This window comes from Adiantum capillus-veneris, chromosome 9 (assembly GCF_014529385.1).
Source record: "Adiantum capillus-veneris isolate H3 chromosome 9, ASM1452938v2, whole genome shotgun sequence".
Lineage (NCBI taxonomy): Eukaryota > Viridiplantae > Streptophyta > Polypodiopsida > Polypodiales > Pteridaceae > Adiantum > Adiantum capillus-veneris.
The window spans coordinates 162,196,480-162,214,887 of NC_140939.1; the positions used below are offsets into that span (position 1 = coordinate 162,196,480).

At 44.3% G+C, this 18,408-nt stretch overlaps 1 protein-coding gene across 3 annotated transcripts in view; it reads left to right on the top strand.

Moving 5' to 3' along the window:
- Nucleotides 1–18,408, top strand: part of LOC147451493 (haloacid dehalogenase-like hydrolase family protein) — a 143,545-nt gene that overhangs the window by 118,055 nt on the left and 7,082 nt on the right. For all 3 annotated transcript variants that reach the window (XM_086520385.1, XM_086520387.1, XM_086520388.1), the window contains exon 19: nt 3,553–3,646. In XM_086520385.1, coding sequence (XP_086376511.1) covers nt 3,553–3,646 — 94 coding nt within the window. The remainder of the gene's footprint in view (nt 1–3,552; nt 3,647–18,408) is intronic.

Genomic DNA, 18,408 nt, shown 5'->3' on the forward strand with positions numbered 1-18,408 from the left:
GCTGAGAGTAACCACTGCTCAGACTTCTAAATACTCCTCCCGCATAACCATCCAGGTCCGGGCCGGGAGTCACACCAACAATTATTTTACAAGCATACAACCAAACGCTCCCCAGGCATCGGCCTGCGTCGTTCGGAGGTTTTCAAACATACAACGAAACGCTCCCCAGGCATCGGCCTGCGTCGTTCCGAGGTTCAAACAATACCAAAACAGTATTTCTCACTTCTCCACCCAGGAGTAAAATCACCAATCATTGAAACCAGTATCAAACCAGAGTCAAACAATTCAAATCGGCACCAAAACAGGTTCAAAACAGATATCATCCATTTCAAACAAATTCCAAACAGGATCACCAAACAAGATCAAACAGAACTTAAACTTAAAAAGCAATCCCGACATCAATCGAGCTCGAAAAGTCGACTGACTTTCCATCTTGAAACCTGCACCAAAAATTAGGGTTAGGTTCCTTCCATGAGGTCGTAGCCGAGCACAACATGGTCCATCAGCTCTTGGACAGACAGTGTTTCTTTGGCGGCGATGGTAGTCCCAAGAGATAGCAATCACACTGAACCTCCAAGGTCATCTGCTCGTGAAGAGACATCTACTGAGAGATGTCGAGAAATTTCAATTTATAATGTGCTAGGGTTTCCATGGCAAGCATTTCAGGATACCCCACTCTGCCAGAAGTTGCACTCCGAAGGAAGATGTCAGAAACCATATAACTTCGGGCAAAAATTTTCTTGAAAGCTTGCCAAGTACTTGGAGTATGCTGCTTGGTAGCTATAGGCATCAACATCTGCATGGCACTGCTTCTGAGAAAAACAGTAACTTGAAACAAATCTGGATCCTTCTCTTGCATGGCTTATGCCATGTAAGACATGAGCGGTGAAGACGGGAGCGCGCCCGATGCGCGATGAAGTAAGGGTGGGAGTGGCTGATACCTCAAATATAATTCAATTCCAATAGCTCTGTCTGCTCTTTTGTAGGACCGGTATGCTTTCAGAAAAGCACACGCCTGATGCTCTGATACCACTGTCACAAATGCGGGCACCACGTGCCAATAGAAAAGAACAGACTGAACAACTTTAAGCACTTCAAATAACAACTGAATTGAAATGGAGAGAGAGAGAGAGAGAGAGAGAGACGACACGCGACACGGAGTGGCGGAATTCCACCCCAGAGAGTATTGGCCCCAAACCTTGGCGCCCCTTTCAGTATTTCTTTATATTACTGCTGATTCGCAAAGTACAACAGCCGGGGAGCACCTCCTCTGCAATCTGCGCACTGAAGAGTGCCAGAGAGGGCTCCCAAGGCTCATATTTAAAGGCCCAAAGCCTAAAAGCATCAAATATGAAAAGCTGACCCCAAAAAATCACTTTTCTAAAATTTCGGGATTTCCCTAAAAATCCGCCGCGAATTCCGGGACGTCCGTACAGGAGCCACATCATCATATTTTGATGTGCAAAGTCTTTTGAGTGTGTTCTGCTTTATTTTTAATGCCTTTATGGCACTTGGGGCCCCATCTGACGGGGTCCCCATAAGTTGGTAGGACTTCTTTTGTTGCTTGTTCTTCTTAGGGTTTCTAGAATTAGGGTTTGCAGGTTTTAGGGTTAGGGTTTCCAGAATTAGGGTTCAGCAGTTAGGGTTACCACGTCCTCACTCTGTGACACTTCTTCTACTGCTTCTTAGGGTTTAGGCCCCTCGGCCGGCATCTGTAAGTTGGCTCCATTCTTTAGGCTTTGACACGTCAGCAGCTTGTTACACATGGACTAGACATGCATAGATTGTCACCCTTCCGGTACAACCGGACTCACAACGGAGCCTTCGAGGCCTCTAGACAGATTTCAAAGTCAGGTGAGCAGGATTCTTGGTGCTCATAGGTGAGAGAGTGGTTTGAAGCACATGGACTAGACATGGATAGATTACCACCCTTCCCATACGACCCGGAGTCACCCTTTATCGAGCTTTCACATAGTGAGAGGAAAACAATACGCAGATAAGATTTATGGCAGCTCTACATCAGAGAGACAGTAATCGCACCTAGACAGCCTCTTCCCCCAAAGATGTTATATTGTAGTGATCACTTGCTGACCATGCTAGACGAGGGGTTTATTCAGAGATCACGCTACATGGACACATGCATGCCACAAAGCTCACGAGTGGCGATTGGTCATATCTGGGTATTATCACACCGGGTGGAGATAGAGACTAAAAGATTTGCTCAAACCCTCCGAGCTGAGAGGTTCTGCCAGCTTTGCATAGAGACGGTGATTGAGGACGAGAAGCACTTTGTCTGCGGATGTATAGCATATGAGAGTATCAAAGACAGGTATGAGGCTCTTTTCATAGGACAATCCACCCTACGATAGATCATGGAGCCTAGAGATCAATGCAAGTTTGGCCGTTTTCTAATGGAGATAGATAGATATAGAGAGACACTATTGGCATCAGCCTATAGAATTCTTCCAGAGAATCACAACCCTACCGCCTCCCATGAATTACGCCCTCCCCCCTTACCTCATGACCACATTTTGTTCTTCTGTACTTTTGTCCTTTCTCGATTGATGGAGGACACACACATGTATATTTGATTTGTCTCATTAGCCGACTTCGGCCTCTAATAGACGTAAAAGGATATTTCTTTCTTTGTCTCTCTTTCTTAAAAAAATGAGGGTTCTTGACTTCCGAGAATGAAGATGACAGTGGTGAATTTAGGTCTGTTGGCCCATAATCTTTCTTTTTCTTGAGTGCATCGTTTCAAGTATTCAAGGAGTTGACTTTTATCTACGACAGTTTCGCTGTCACAAATCTAAGAGCTTTAGAATACACTTACAGCAGAAGCATGCTATTCTAATAGGCCAAGGTTGGGTCCAGTATTCGTACTTTTCGGTTTGAGCTGTACTTTTGAATCTGTACTTACTGAATGTACCTTTTGATCTTTTCTTCATGCCTAAGTAAGATATCCGTTGTCATGACCTCTACAAGATCATTGGACCACAACTATTAGAGCCCAGAACGACCTTAACGTTGCAAGAGAGATAAAAATGACACAAGAACAAGATAAATAAAACAAAAGAGAGAACATCCGCTTACTTATTCTCGCTCTCACACATTGTGACACAAACTCTAATTCATGATTAAACATACACAATTCAGCAATGATATCGAGTTTGCTGAAGAAAAAAAAAAGTTTGGTTTGGATTGAGGATTGAATGGCTCGGAATATAGTGTATATTTCCTATGGTCCTTTCAGTTCTATATTATCAATGTTACTTAACATAGAAAGATCTTGTCGTACTTTATGTACTCTTTCTGGGAGAGCATACCATATTGCATATTGTACCGCACTGTATGGTATGTATCGTATGCATGGACCCACCTTATAATAGGCCTACCTTCATTATTGCTAGTTGATTGTTTCGTTCCTACGTGTTGTGCTTTGCAAAACTCAAGTTCTGTATTTTACAGTTCACGTCTTTAGGTCATTCAGTGCTCTCTTGAGTTTTCATGTTTTTGCATTGTTTTAATCGATAGAGGATGGTGTGACTGCAGGGAAATTGACTTAGCTAATGAGATTGTGCGCACGTTGGCTGGAAATGGAGTAAAAGGATCTGATTACAAGGGTGGAAAGAAGGGAACATCACAGGTGAAGTGAATTACAACCATGATAAGGATTAAAAGAAGGATATAATTAATACACTGATGATTATTCTTTAGCAGATTGACAGTAAATAATATCGTAGGCTTGACACTATATCAGCTTTGCCGATATCCCTAATGGATATCTATATGTTGAAGTTTTTGAAAAATCTTCTTTTAACTACATGAAGTAGGGTAGTTGTGATATCTCCGGCTAAGAAGTTGGAAATGCGGTTGATATTGTTATGTTTCCCTTTCCAAAATACAGCTCATGTGAAAATAAGTTTTTTAGAGTTATCTGAGAGCAACGACTACAATCATCAAGTATTTTATATGGGCAACATGCTGCTGGCAGCTCAGACAGCATGCACAGCCACAAGCTAACCCATGTCTTCGGCCTCAGCTGATCAAGATAATGTAGTCACGAGATTAATGATTAGGGGTGACAGCAGACAATAATTCTAGGAGAGGGTTTTCATAAGTAACAGCTTTGGCTCTTTGATGTGTTAGGAGGAGCCATTATGTGAGGAGGTATCCCAACCCTCTTAATGGCCTCCAGCTGACCTTGCGAGACCACCATCTTCACCTCCCCCCCTTTCCTTCTTCTTCTGCCCCTCTTCCTCTCTCACATTCCATCCTCCGTCTATCCCTCTTCTTCATCTTGATCGTCTCGCATCCTCGCTATAGCGCTGCGGTTCTTGTGCAGTCTTTGTTCCGAGCATCCCAATGGGGGAGACATTGTCCTCCTTTCAACACATCTTTTGATTGTGCCTAGAGGAGTGGTCAGGTTTGACGTTGGCAAAAGGGGAAAGCTCTTTTATTATGTTCTCACGAGACATCTTGGGAATACAAATGTAGATACAAAAACAGCTCATTTCAGGGTTCATGTACTCTAGGTTGACATGTCTGAGCATCCATTGCTAGTACTGTCGGGTGTTATTAGGTACGAAATGGACTTATCCAAAGCTAGAACAATATGCATGATGAAGGAAATAGAGAGAAAGAGAGTGTCTAGTAAAGAACCCAACATGTCATAGTCAAAAGGCCCAAATGACACCTTTGAAGCACACGAGGCTTGAACTTTGGCCCCAAGCCCTTGAGCCTTGGGGCTCGGCCAATCGACCATGTGACAATATGGCCTAATGGACCCAAATGTGTCCAAAACAATAGGGGTGTAAAGTTATGGGGGACAATGTAGAATGAAAATAGCTTGCTTGATAGATTGAAATTGGAGAGAGAAATTACAAGCTTTGGATATGGCCATATATAGGCTCAACGTGTAGAGGTGTAATCAATGGTTGAATGGATATTAATCACAAGTGGGAATGGCAAGGGTAGTGTGAGCTACCACAAGTGGCATGTGTGTAGGAAATGAGTAGCATGTGGAGTGTTCTCATCGTGAGTGTAAGCTAAGGCTTACCCCAATAGACGCCCCCGTAAGTTGAAGCTTACATGGAATGCATGGATTCTGATTAGGGAGTCTAGCATGGGTTACATCACGTAACTACATGGGGCTCATAAGATGGAATTTGATGCAAAAATAGTATAGGTCTTACCTCCAAACTATATGGTTTGGGGCAATGTCTAAACACTTACAAATGCAGGTCATCAATTTTCTTTAGGTAAGTTCGTTAGGGCCTCATGTTCTATGCTTTATTTCCTTGCTTCAAGAATCTAGAGGATTCTGATGATGGTGCACATATGGGGTGCACATGGTTTGATCCGTGTTAGGTGCATATACATCATGGAAGCACATTTTAGATAGATGCGTGATCATATCAGTGCTTTGGTTATGGGGTGGCCTTATCAAAAGATATTGGCAGTGTCTATAACCCCTTACAATCTTGAGATTAGGTATGTCATACATAGCATAAATGGGTGCACTTTTCTCTAATTTCTCTTGAATAACAGGTCTTGAGTTCAACTCTCCTCGTCAAATAGATCTTCAGGGTCTCTTGGGATAGTTTCCTACGACGTTAAAAAAACAATCTTCTTCTTCTAAGAGCTTTGACGACTCAAGTTTACATTACAATTCTACCCAAAAACTTGAATGTGTTAATGCCTTGAAGTGCTTCAAAATGTGATTGCTTTCTCTTTTGGAGTAGGGGCCTTAGTGCCAAATAAGCTCCAATAAACGAAGGGCCATGAGGCCAATCGGTGTGGAAGCTTGGCCTTTGTGTGAAGCCATGGCTAAAGACAACACCAAGTGCTTGCTTGGGAACATTGTGAGAATAAGGGCTAAGGAAAGGGCTCGTGTCCATGGAGGCTTCCCTTCTTTTATGCACGCTAAAGCAACAACTTATGGAGCCAACTCCTTGCATGGAGCATGGCCTGTGGAGTTTTTGGAGTTTGGCATCACCGTGGGAAACAAGGCCTCAATAATTCATTATGAAATGCGAGCACTGCAGGGCCAGTTTGTGGGGGAGGAGCCGAGAGCGATCAGCTTCGAGGGTAGCCATAGCATGGGCTACGGACTCCGGAGCAGATAAGTAGGTTGAGGTTGCACTCTGCAAAATCACTGCAGACAAGGAGTGGCAGGTCAATCGATTGCAAGGCATGGGCTCTAGCAAATAAATGTGGATGACATGGCGGCAATTGCAGGCTGTTTAGAGTGCCAAGCAGATGCAGTTTCGAGCAAGTAACCGTTAACGGGGCCGAAAAGTGTGTGGGCTCCAATAGGTGATGAAAAGGTAAGAGCCAGCCAGGGCCCGAGGGAGAGTCATCGACAGTCCGAGAGCTTCACAGTTTATGACAAGGCAATAGGTAGTAGCCTCTGTTGGGTTTTCTGGAGCTTAGTGAAGCCGAGATCCCACCAAAAAAGAGACTTGTTTTGGCTTTTCAGCTACACACACACACATTCTTTTTTCTTTTTTTTGTAAATCAATTTGATTTAACTATGTGTGGGAAACCTCAAAGAGAGGAAAACCCACCAAAAAGATGTACAAGGAAAGGAACACAACAGTGTTCGGCTGTGTAAAATATCTAAAAGCATTCATAAGAAAGCTGATGTATCTCTGCCGTGATGTCACCAACTTCCAAGGCAAACCGCAAAGACTGTCGAAGGGAAATCTTGAAGAAAGGTAGTGGATCCGTATGAATGCGATGGAACATATAGCCATTACGCTGTCGCCACAGGCTCCAGTATGCCCAAAACCTGACCCACATGAAGAAGGCTGCAAACCACTGCAACGCCGGCGAGAAGATACCAAAAATCCAAAACCGCTTATGGAAGACCATCGTGGGAAAACGTAGCCGCATACACGCAGAAACCCGACGAAGGAATTCTCGAGTGACACAGCAATCCCACAAGAGGTGACAAACATCCTCCTCGCAGACAAGCAACAGACACATGATGAAGAGCGGATACAGCGCATCCGAAGAAAGGTACCCACTGGGAGCACACCAAGCAAACACCGCCAAAGAAACAAACGCTCTTTCAACGGCAAACGACTTTCCCATGTTGCAGATATAATCCTGCGCCACCAAATATTTGATTTATGCATGTGCCAAATAGCATTGCAATGATCAGCAATCCATGGACGAGGCAGAAGAAGAGCATACTTCCGGCCAGCAGAAATATCTTGAAATGGCATTTCCCCAAGCTTCCAGTCAGACATGCGATACCATCAACCAAAGGTGAAACAGGTAAGAAACCTGTCAACATTTGCTGTAATTCTCTCCAAAACTGGCGATAGTGCATGCCCAATCCAAAGCGGCGAGCGGCAAATGGAAACTCGAAAGTGAAACCAGCTGCATCCACCACATCCTCAACCACTCGAATGCCACGGCAGGAAAGGAAATACGCCTGGCGAGGCAAGCGGTCGACCAAAGTAAGAGAAAAAGCCCGACTCCAATGAAGGCTCTCCGCACGAAGTGAGTTTCCTTCCCTCCGAGCATTCCATGAGAGATGAATCGTAACTTGTTTCCATGCAGAAAGCAAGGTGGAAGAAAGAGGGCATCCAAGAAGACGACCCTCCATCTTACCAAATACTACCTCCCACATGGATGATTGCCAGTGACCAAATGAGGATGTAACCACATGCTGACTCAAGTGTGCAAACATAAGAGTCCAAGGCTGAGATTGTTGCACAAGTGTAGGCAAAAGCATAGCCTTCCTAGCAATGACATGCCTATGCAGGTCCAAAATATTCAAACCACCAAAGCGCTTTGGTGTACAAAGTTTTGCCATCGATATCAAGCGCAAACCTTTTTTGTGAGCACGCGTTCGCCACAAATGAGACAAAATGGCCGACATGAGAGAGTCAAGACAATGATGTGGCCAATGCAACAAAGGCAAAAAGAACTGAACATATGCCATGAGGATACTCTGAACAATTCGCAGGCGAACATGTAGCGGCCAAGTAGAAAGCTTCTAGTAATGCAATTTAACATTCAGGCGATTCATAACCCAATCCACTTTCTGCGTGTGAGTAACATTCCATCGAATTGGATAACCCAAATGCCTAGTGATTACATTTGGAAGAACAATCTCTCCGGGCCACAAGAGAGCATGCCAATCACAAGAACGGAGCGGCAGAAGCTTTGATTTACGGAAATTGACTTTAAGACCATCCGCAAGCGCAAACAATTCCAAAGCGTTCATAATCTCTTGAACATCATTTTGCTGATTGCGGGGCATAAAGAGCGAGTCATCTGCATAAGCCTACCCAATAAAAGTATGACCCGATGGTAGCTGCAAACCATGAAGACGCTGCGCAGAGGTCAAGTGATCAAGATACATCAACAAAGGATTAGAAGCAATTGCATACAACAAAGCACTAATAGGGCAACCTTGCCTAACCGAGCAACCAAGCGGCCACGATTCTGTCAATTCCCCGTCCAGGATTCCCGAAGACGTACTACAATCATACAAGAAATAAACCACATTGGCCAACTTAGGACCAAATCCTAGACACCTCATTGTGGCAGCAATGAAGTCCCAGTGCACAGTGTGAAAGGCCTTTTCAATATCAACTTGCATGACTAGCACATCTTGTTGCGTATACTTAGCATATTCCATGCCAATAATAAGATTGGCCAAATTGTCCATGATTTGACGACGAGGAATGAAACCATACTGAGCCTGATGAAGTCCTGTAAACAAATAGTCCTTGATGCGATGGACCAACATTTTAGCCAAAATCTTGTATATCATCGGCATCAAAGTTATGGGCCGCCAATGAGAGAACTGCTTGCAAAGCGCTTGCTTGGGCAACAACTTAAGTAAGCCCTCTTTCCATGAAAGTGGTAGATCCTGTTTTTCCCATGCCACATTTATCATGAAGATCAGGGGTTGTTTAAGAGCATCCCAAAACGAGAGGAAAAATTCCACAGTAATACACACATTCACTTAAAAGCACACTCATGAACTCAGACACACGCACCTAAATGGAAGGCTAAAATGAAAAAATAATTAGCAATACAAGAAAGTCTTTCAAAAGCTTCAAATTTAATCATCCAATAGCTTTACAGTTTATGACAAGGCAACGGGTAGTAGCCTCTGTTGGGTTTTCTAGAGCTTAGTGAAGCCAAGGTCCCACCAAAAAAAAACTGACTCGGTTTGGCTTTTAAGCCACGCACATACACACATTCACTTAAAGGCACACTCATAAACTCAGACAGAAACATACACCTAAATGGAAGGCTAAATGAACAAACGATTAGCAACGCAAGAAAGCTTTTCAAGCTTCAAATTTAATCATCCAATAGAATAAAAGTCAAACTCCAATTGTTCCATTCAAACGGTCAATTTCAGCTGGAGAAAGACGGCAACGTGCACATAATCAAGCAAGTAAATGTAAAATGCAATGAAATTGATTATTACGACCACAACGGCAAGGAGAAAACCGAGTGATCTAGCGGGGGGATTGATGCTCCTATGCCCAATCTCCTCGAATGTCTTGGTGGTGGCCCAAAGGTCTTTAGCCTTTGCACATATCCAAGGACATTCAACTTGATTGAGGTCTATAGATGCATTCTAATGCTAATTCTAACCTACTAGGATCATATAAGGGTGATTAGGAAGCGTTAATCACACACACACCATGCTCTGATACCACATGTAAAGTTATGTGGGATAGGCCATTGAAGCATTCATGGTTGCACCATAGCCAATAGATAGTTAGGAGTAGATTAGAGATTGAGCTCAATAGACAATGTAGAATGAAAATAGTTTGTGTGATTGCCTTTAGCGTTTTTGCGCATCAATAGTAGCAGATGGCACATTCTTGCGAGAGAGTGCCATTTTGTTGACTGTGGACAGGTGCAATCTCTCTAGCTGTCTATGTATCTACGAGGACTCTTGGCTTGAGGCAAAGGCATGGAGTGCTACTTGTGGAACCTGGGATCTTGTTAGAAGATGGCTGTTTTCAAAGGATTATCACAGCCTCAATGTTGCTAATACACGATTATTTGGCGTCCAAGACGCTTACGGAGACGTGCGTTAATAATCGAACCACAAAAAATACAACGAATTGTGAATGTTACATATAAAAACAGAAGACTTTTTATTTTAGCCTAGAGTCTAGTCTTTACAAAACAAAGATAAGGGAAAAGAGCTTACGAGGATAAGGGCCTAATGTAATGGGAGGGGCACCACATGCCAACTCGAAAGAACACAGTTGTACAGAACTTTTAGCACTTCAAAACAACTGAATATATATATATATATATATATATATATATATATATATATATATATATATATAGAGAGAGAGAGAGAGAGAGAGAGAGAGAGAGAGAGAGAGAGATGGAATGAAATGAAACGAAATGAAATGATATATTAACGTCTACAAAAGGCCAAAATGACCTATGAAACCAAACTGATTACAATGGTGAGAGAGAGAGAGAGAGAGAGAGAGAGAGAGAGAGAGAAATGAAATGCTATATTAAACGTCTTCAAAAGGCCAAAATGACCTATGAGACCAAACTAATACAATCCTTGTGGATCTAATCCAATGTCTGGGTACAAAAATAAAATGAAATGAAAGACTAGAAAGAGAAATGAAATGAAATGAAATGTTATATTCAACGTCTTGAAGAGGCCAAAATGACCTATGAGACCAAACTGATGCAATCCTTGTGGATCTAATCCAATGTCTGGGTACAAAAATAAAATAAAGTAACGTGAAAGACTAAAACTAAAAGACTCAAATTGTCGGCCTAAAAACCATCATCATCTTCATCCGTGCCCGAGGATGCCCGGCATCGGTTGTTGTTCGAGAAAGTATTGCATTGGTCGCCGAAGAGCTTCGTTAGTGTCCGCCTCTGTAAAGAGTCGTACTGGGCGTCTCCCATGTCAGGCTAGAATAGTCCTGATTCTCTGGTGGAGCCTCTGTTGATGTCGTGGTCACCCCCATAGACATGGGCATCTAGCTCTCCCGAGCTCGGTGGCTCTGTCCACTAATATACCTCTGGTAGAAGTGGGCACTGAAGTCTGCTGCAAAGCATGTTCATCCGACTGCTGAGTGCCTACTCTAAAGAAGTCAGTAATCTCCCTCTATGAATGTCTCCCACTACCTGGTCTCCTCAAGAGACTTTCCCTGTGTTCGCGGAGCTCTAGCAAAAACAACCCAAGGTACTCTAATCCTGGTATCTCATTACTCTAGCCAACTCTCCAAAGCCCTCTCTGAATAGACAGTGGAAGCGGCCTCGTATCTCGTAGTATACCGGACAATTACAAATGTGATGTACTCTGTCTCTAGCTCTATATGACATAACTGGCAGATCCTGGCTTCTGCTGGTACTCTCCTAAATCTGCCAGTCTGGATCTCTAGCTGATGCGACGATGTGCGCATCTAACCAATAGCACATCGTATCCCATAGGATAAATGAGTGTCCATATATGCCGGTCTGATCACATATCTATCCTCTATTAGTTGGAGGAGATGCTCTCTATAGAAAGCCATCTTCGTGCCCAACTCTTGTACCGGCTGTATCCATGTGCTTCTGGTATCTAGTTGAATCAAATCCTGACGTACAAGTCTAATGGTCTCCATCCGTGTGAGAGAAAGGGAGGGTGCATCCAAGGAGTACTGGAATGGAGGCAGCCTATCCATGCTAAAGTCTTGTGATTGAAACCATGATGTCATCTGTCCATACCAACATGTTGTGTCCCCTTGTAGCGCTAGCTGTCGGGATGACTCAAGTGCTAGCTGAGCATATCTGTCTCTGGGAAGGTCCCATAAATTATGCGTGAAGGAGATTGATTTAGTAAGGGCTTCAAAACGAGAGAAGGGGCAGCTAGCTCAGCCCAAATAATCTCATGTGGCATTGAGGCCTTAGCCCGAATCATCTGAGAGATCATAGAGACTATAGGCCTCTCCATACATCTCCATCCATCAATGCTACCAGGTCTGCCATGGTGGTTCACTAAGGGCCCCCAAATCTGAACCCCATAGAGCGTAGCTAAAGCCAACTAGAGTGTCAAAAAGCCACAGCTTTGTTCAAGGTTCCTGAATCTGAACCTTCGAACATATCTTCTCCAAACCTCCCAAGGCTACATAAGCTCTCGTCAATCTAGTCTCTGCTGCTCTCCTGAATGAAAATGTCGGTCCACTGAAGACTACCCCAAGAAAGGTGTATGCATCTGTATACTCCACCATCTCCTGGCCATGTAAAAGTAGGTGCTGACCTCCTGACCCACTGTGGTGTGGTGTTAAACACCATAACCTTGGTTTTCCCTAGGTTAACACACAATCCACTATCGTGGGCAAATGTGTACAAAGCATCTAAATGACGCTGCATCTCCTCCGGGGAGCCGGAAATCAGCACAAATATCATCAGCATATAACAGTAGTGGGATCCATGTCCCTGCAAACTGTGCTCCTCTTTCACCATCTCTCACAATGTAGTTAGCAACCTCATCCACATACATGCCAAATAGTATAGGAGATAGCAGGCAGCCCTGTTTCACCCCAATAGTGGAGTGAACCAAATCAGAAATCCCCTGTGGAGTGCATACATGCCCCACTACTGACTTGTATAGAGCCATGATCCCCCAAATTAACTCTTTTGGAACCCATCTCTTGCAATCTGCGCATCAATCTAGCTCTGGGCATTGTATCGAAGTCCACAAAGCAACAATAGAGCCGTCTCCCACGTGATCTCCCCTCCTCAATAATGGCTTTGAGTGTCAGGATATGATCAAGAGTAGAGAAACCTCTCCTAAAACCCGCCTATCCTGTTGCCTGTACACCCTTGCTCATCTACTCAACTGCTGCTCAAGGATGGATGCATACAACTGTGCCAATGTCAAACTCCAAGTATCAGGTAGGCCCTCGCACATGGCACGGTTGAACATCACTGCTAGAAGCTCTGTAAGCAAATCTTTGGCATGTATAAAATGCTATGCTACCAGGCCATCGTGATATATGCTCCCGTAGTCTTCATCCTGTCAATGGCTTTCTTTACCATATCCGCGGTAAAGAAAGCACATGTGTGTGGGCATGGCTCTAGCGGATTTGGAAGAAGTGGCTGCCCTGAGACGGTGTAGAGAGATGATGCATATTGACCCCATACCTCCATAGAAGTGATGACCAGTGGGGGGGAGTGCTCATGGAAGGGTCGCCATGCCTCGCCTGAATCCTGGCTCAAAAACAATTGATATAGATCCTGCTCTAGCCGAGCTCCTCTTCTTTTGTCGTACCAAATGTCGAGAAGCAATCCGTGATTGCGTGTGAGTAATGACACCTAGAAGTACCTTCCTCTGAAGTCGGCGGGCTCTCATCTCTCTGCACTCCTCATCATACCAGCTATTTTGGGGTGTGCTCCTAGAATGTCGGCGCTGCCAAGGCTCAGTATGGGGGTATGCCTCTGTTGCTGCATCCTGTAGTGTCTCTGTCAATATATAAGTGAGCTCCCCTAAAGGTCTCCCCGGATCCTCTGTGCATAAGTGTCTGTAGATACCATCTATGTAGATAGAATCAGTGTCTGAAGTAAAAGTATATCATGTATGCATAGGTGTCTTTGCCAATTGGGCTGTGCTGAACTGGAATGAGACGGTAAACGTGAGGAGAGCATGATCTACTTCTACCCCAATAGGCCTAGGCCCAACTATAAAGTCCTCAATAGAGGGTATGAAAGTGGGTTGAGCCAAAACATAATCCACTGTGCTCACCCCATGTTTATGAGGAAAGCAAGTGAACCCACTTGATGCTGTAAATCTCTGGAGGCCATTCAAGATGGCCAGTCCATGTGCAGTCCCCAAATTTGTCAAATATCCCCCATATCCAGTGTGCTCTTCATCCTGCGAACACTTGGCTAGTCCCATATTACTGACATCCAATTCTCTCAACATTTCCTCTGAGGTATTGTAGAAAGCTATCTAAGACTGGCCCATCTTGGCATTGAAGTCTCCCAAAAGAATGACATCTCCATCCCTAGATAACTCCCATATGTCCTCATCCGTTATCATGTAGGGTGACTCCCCCTTGGGCGATGCATAATGAGATGTGTTGAGGGCAAAATAGCATATTGCAATGTAGAGTCGCCTCTCTGTCTCTGCTCTCACTCTGACCCACATATATCTGGCTTGCTCATCCCTCCGAACAATACGAATGAGGGGTTGTAGCTCCTCCCCAAATAGGACTGCCACACCTCCCTATGCGTTGATCTCACTTCTTGCCTACAAGTAGTCTCCCGATGGTATCCCATCACTCTAGGTAATGTGCCACCAGGAGTGATGCGTTTCCGAGTAAAAAATAATGTTGTCACGTGACACATCCCAACCCTATGTGTCCGTGGACAAGCTATACCACAGCAGGGTTCAACCAGTTCAGTCAAGTCTAGATTAGCAGTGATCTGGCACTTTTGTGAGTCTATTCGTAGACCGTGCATGCCCAGTCACTTAGCATAGATGCATATCCTCCGGTTGCACACAGCATGATCATCGGAATTCCCATCAGAATCCATTAGCATCAGTTAGGGGATTTTCCAGTGCATTTAGCCTATTTTCCTATTTATTGGTATTTTCACTTATTATTTTTAAGTGACTTTCCAACAAAAGTAGGTAGGGCAATTTTGCTAAGTTAATATATAAGCAAACCCAAGTTAGCACTTTCTGGTAGAAGAGGCAGCAAGAGCACCTTGCTCAACAGGCAAATTCTCAGCAAGACCAACCCCCGCGACTACGCTGGCGTTTTCTCCACAGAAGACCTAGTGTTTTTGCATCAGATCAGCCTTGGCGATTTGTGCACAGCAGATCAGCCCCGGCGTCATCACGACACAGCAGATCAGCCTAGCATTTTTGCATTTGCAAAACCCCGGCGACAGAAGGACCAATTTCAGCCCCTGGCGTATTTGGATTTCAGCAGCAAATTAAGACCGGCATTATTCACCTAAAGTGTAGCAGATTCAGCCCGTAAAGACCATCAGTTTTCAGCCCTAAGAAACCTCATTTTTCAGCCAAGAAAACGCAGCCAAAACAGTCATTTTCAGCCACCGAAACAGTCCCGAAATTCAGCGATTAGAAGATCTCAGATTTCAGCCATCGTCGTCGTCGCCGTCGTCATCGTGGTCGTCGTCGTCATCATCGTCATCGTCATCGTCACCGTCGTCGTCATCGGCATAGACCAAGTTGCATAGTCCATTGCATACGCATTGTACACCTTTGTGCAATCAAGTAGACCACTCTCGCCGACGAGAGTGGGGCCTTCGGAGGAGGGTTTTACAACCTCTCGGTGTCGTATCTCTTCTCTCTCCTTCTCTCAGTCTCATTCACTTGCACGCACAATATCCACTCACTTTGTTCGTGATCATAGCACTCTCCATAAGACGGAAAGCTCTCTCTTTCCCTAAGAACTAAAAGGAACCTTGAGCAATAAAGATCACTAATCTTGAGAAAATACAACATTCATTCCGCTGCACCTAACAAATTTCTCTTCCCTTAAAGCTCTTCTCAAATGCGCGTACATCTAGCTTCATTGATCCGTTACAATTCCATGCTGCCATTTTAAGGTTGGTCCCATAGGTCTCGCATTGTCATGCGGTACACCACTACTCTCCCTCCCCTATAGAAATCTATTTTCCCTTTCTCCCTCATCGCCTTGATCTTTGGCATCGGTTCTTGTATGTGTGCTACCCGTGTTAGAGTGAGGTCATCACCCTTGAGTGTTGGTCTCTTCTTCAGTAATTTCTTCCTTGCTTTCAGTGTAGGGAAACGTATAATGAGTGCTCTTTCCTTGGGCCTTCCTTTCTCATGAATTCCCTTCTTGCCAACTCTCCAAGCTCCTGTGTGTGTGGGTTCAGAAATACCCATGCGCTTTAAGAGCTCTTGCACTCCTCCTTTAGTTTTCCCGTGTCTTTGAGACCTGTAACACGCACATGAAGTGCTTTAGTCTTTCGCTTTTGCTCCTCCTCAATTGTCATATTGATGATAGTGGATGTTGTTGTGGCTTCAGGCATCTTATCTTTTCCTTTCTTTGTGTCCTCGATCCTCTTTTTAGCTTTATCAACCTTCTCTTATGTTTTGAATAGTTGCTCTACCCATGAAGAGGTTGTTCGTGCCTTTTGCTCTTCCTCTTCCCGTAGAGTTTTCACCTGCTCCTTAATGCTTTGGAGCTCCTTTATCATTGAGGGTTGATTTTCTCCCTCCTTTGCGGGGGTATTTTTGCAAGCTGCAAGGTCTCCCTTAAGTGCTTCAATCACTGCATCCTTTTCATTCATGCGTTCTTCCATTTTTTATTTCCAGGATTCAAACATAGCGAGTGCATCCTCTAATCTTTTTTGCATCACACATTTTATTACATTCACTTCTGCTCTCACAATCGTCTGCATTTCGGCTTTCAAAGATGTGTACAAGTCGTCACGCTTACTAAGCATCTCTTTGTCCAATTCTTTCCTCACATCTGCATACATAGCTTTTTTGTAAGTTTTCGCACTTGCATACATCTCTGTTTCAATGTCACCCCTCAAGAGGCTCAGCTTTGCCTTAATCATCACATGTACCTTCTCATACATTAAGTCATCTTTGACTCTAGACAATTTCTCTACTCTCATAGAACCTGGCGATACTATGCTCTCAAAAAACCTCCGCCTAAATGTCTCTTTCGACTTAGGTGAGGTTTCATAAATGCTATCATCCCTGACGTCAACTGGTGGGTAAAAATGGTCACTTTGGTCGGTCATTAGAGGCCCCAACGTTGAAGTGAAAACTATCGAATTATTGAATGAGTCCTGACCAAAACATACTAGTTCGTGGGACAAAACAGAACGTACAAGTTGTCCCGTACGTTGAACGCGAACAACCTTGGGAGGAAGACACTTGGTAGCCGGGTGACCCTCGAATAGCAAAGCATGGAAGGCAGGTGAACGCTTGGCCACACATGGATGATACATGCAAGGCAGGTGGATGCGTGGACGTCACATGCATGGCAAGTGGACATTTGGACAAGACATGCATGGCAGGTGGCAACTCATGCATGACAGGTGGTCTCATGCACCAGGTGACCCATAATCTGCCATTTTCGGCCAAGGGCAACCCCATATGGCATACACAGACACTAGCTAAAGAGTAAGTGGCCACTTGTCAAAGCAGCCCATTGCAAGCTCAGTTACAGAGAGAAGGTGTTGACAAATGGCACTCCTGCTATGTTTAAACGTACACATACATCTATTTAAAGGGCTGAATGGCCATTCGTTTACACACTCTCTGACTCTGCACACTCTTGGACAAGGGGCCAGCTCCCTTGGGGAGCTTTTTAGCTATGCTATCATTAATTGAATAAAGAAATTCAGGGGCCAATGCTATGTAGGAGAGGAACTTCGCCTTTCCATTTCTCCCCATCCCTCTTTACTTTCATACTCTCTCATTCTCGCTCATGATCTCTATTATATATTATCTTCTAAGTCTCTATTGATTCTGTTAACTATCTGTGAGCTGGAAATTCATATTTTGTAACATTGTTGAAGAGTTCATGGCAGCCACACCATGGGAGAGGATATGTAGGGCAGCCGCCACACTTGGGGACCCTCTTGAGAGGGTTCATGGCAGCCACACTATGCTGTATGGAAGTAGGCTTGCACCATGGGAGAGGATATGTATGGCTTTGGTTGTCTAACTTACGGTACCATCAAGCTTTTGTGCACCAGCATGTGAGTTGGGTTTCTCCCCCTCGGATAGCTATGTTGGGGGCACTGGCCTTTTGTGCATTAATAGATTTTACGTTGATGAACTCCTTGGAGATTGAGAGGCCTCCATGTTTGTCTTAGTGGGCTTCTTGTTTTCGTGGATTATTCTTGCTATTGAGGCAGGATTGCGGGGTGCGAGCTAGATGTTGTTCTAGGCAATGTTTTTCGTAATGAGAGTTTGACCGAGGATGTGGAGGATCTTTATCAGGATTAGTTGAGTGTGGAGACTGACGTTGCACAACTAGTAGCTCTTGAGACCACGGAGTTCAGCAAATTGTTCCCTGAAGCGCACTCTCTCGACGTTTGGAGCTTCAAGAGCAAGGACGAGAGAGACAGCTAGAGAGCTCTTGCAGACTCTTGCTTGGCCAGACAAGAGAGTAATGAACATGAAGAGCAGTGACATGACTTTGTTTCTCATAGGCAGACTTATTATCTGACTTAGGTGGAGCTTCAGGTCAGTGGTCCTTTCTTTGAGGTCATTGGACATAGTTTGTCACGTGCACATCCAACTCTATGTGCGTGTGGACAAGCTATCTCCTACTTCTAGGGTTTAGGACAACCTAGGAAGTGTTCTGGCACCTTTTTGAGCATGTACGCAGGACATGCATGTCCAGGCACTTTCAAATAGTTGCATACCCTCTG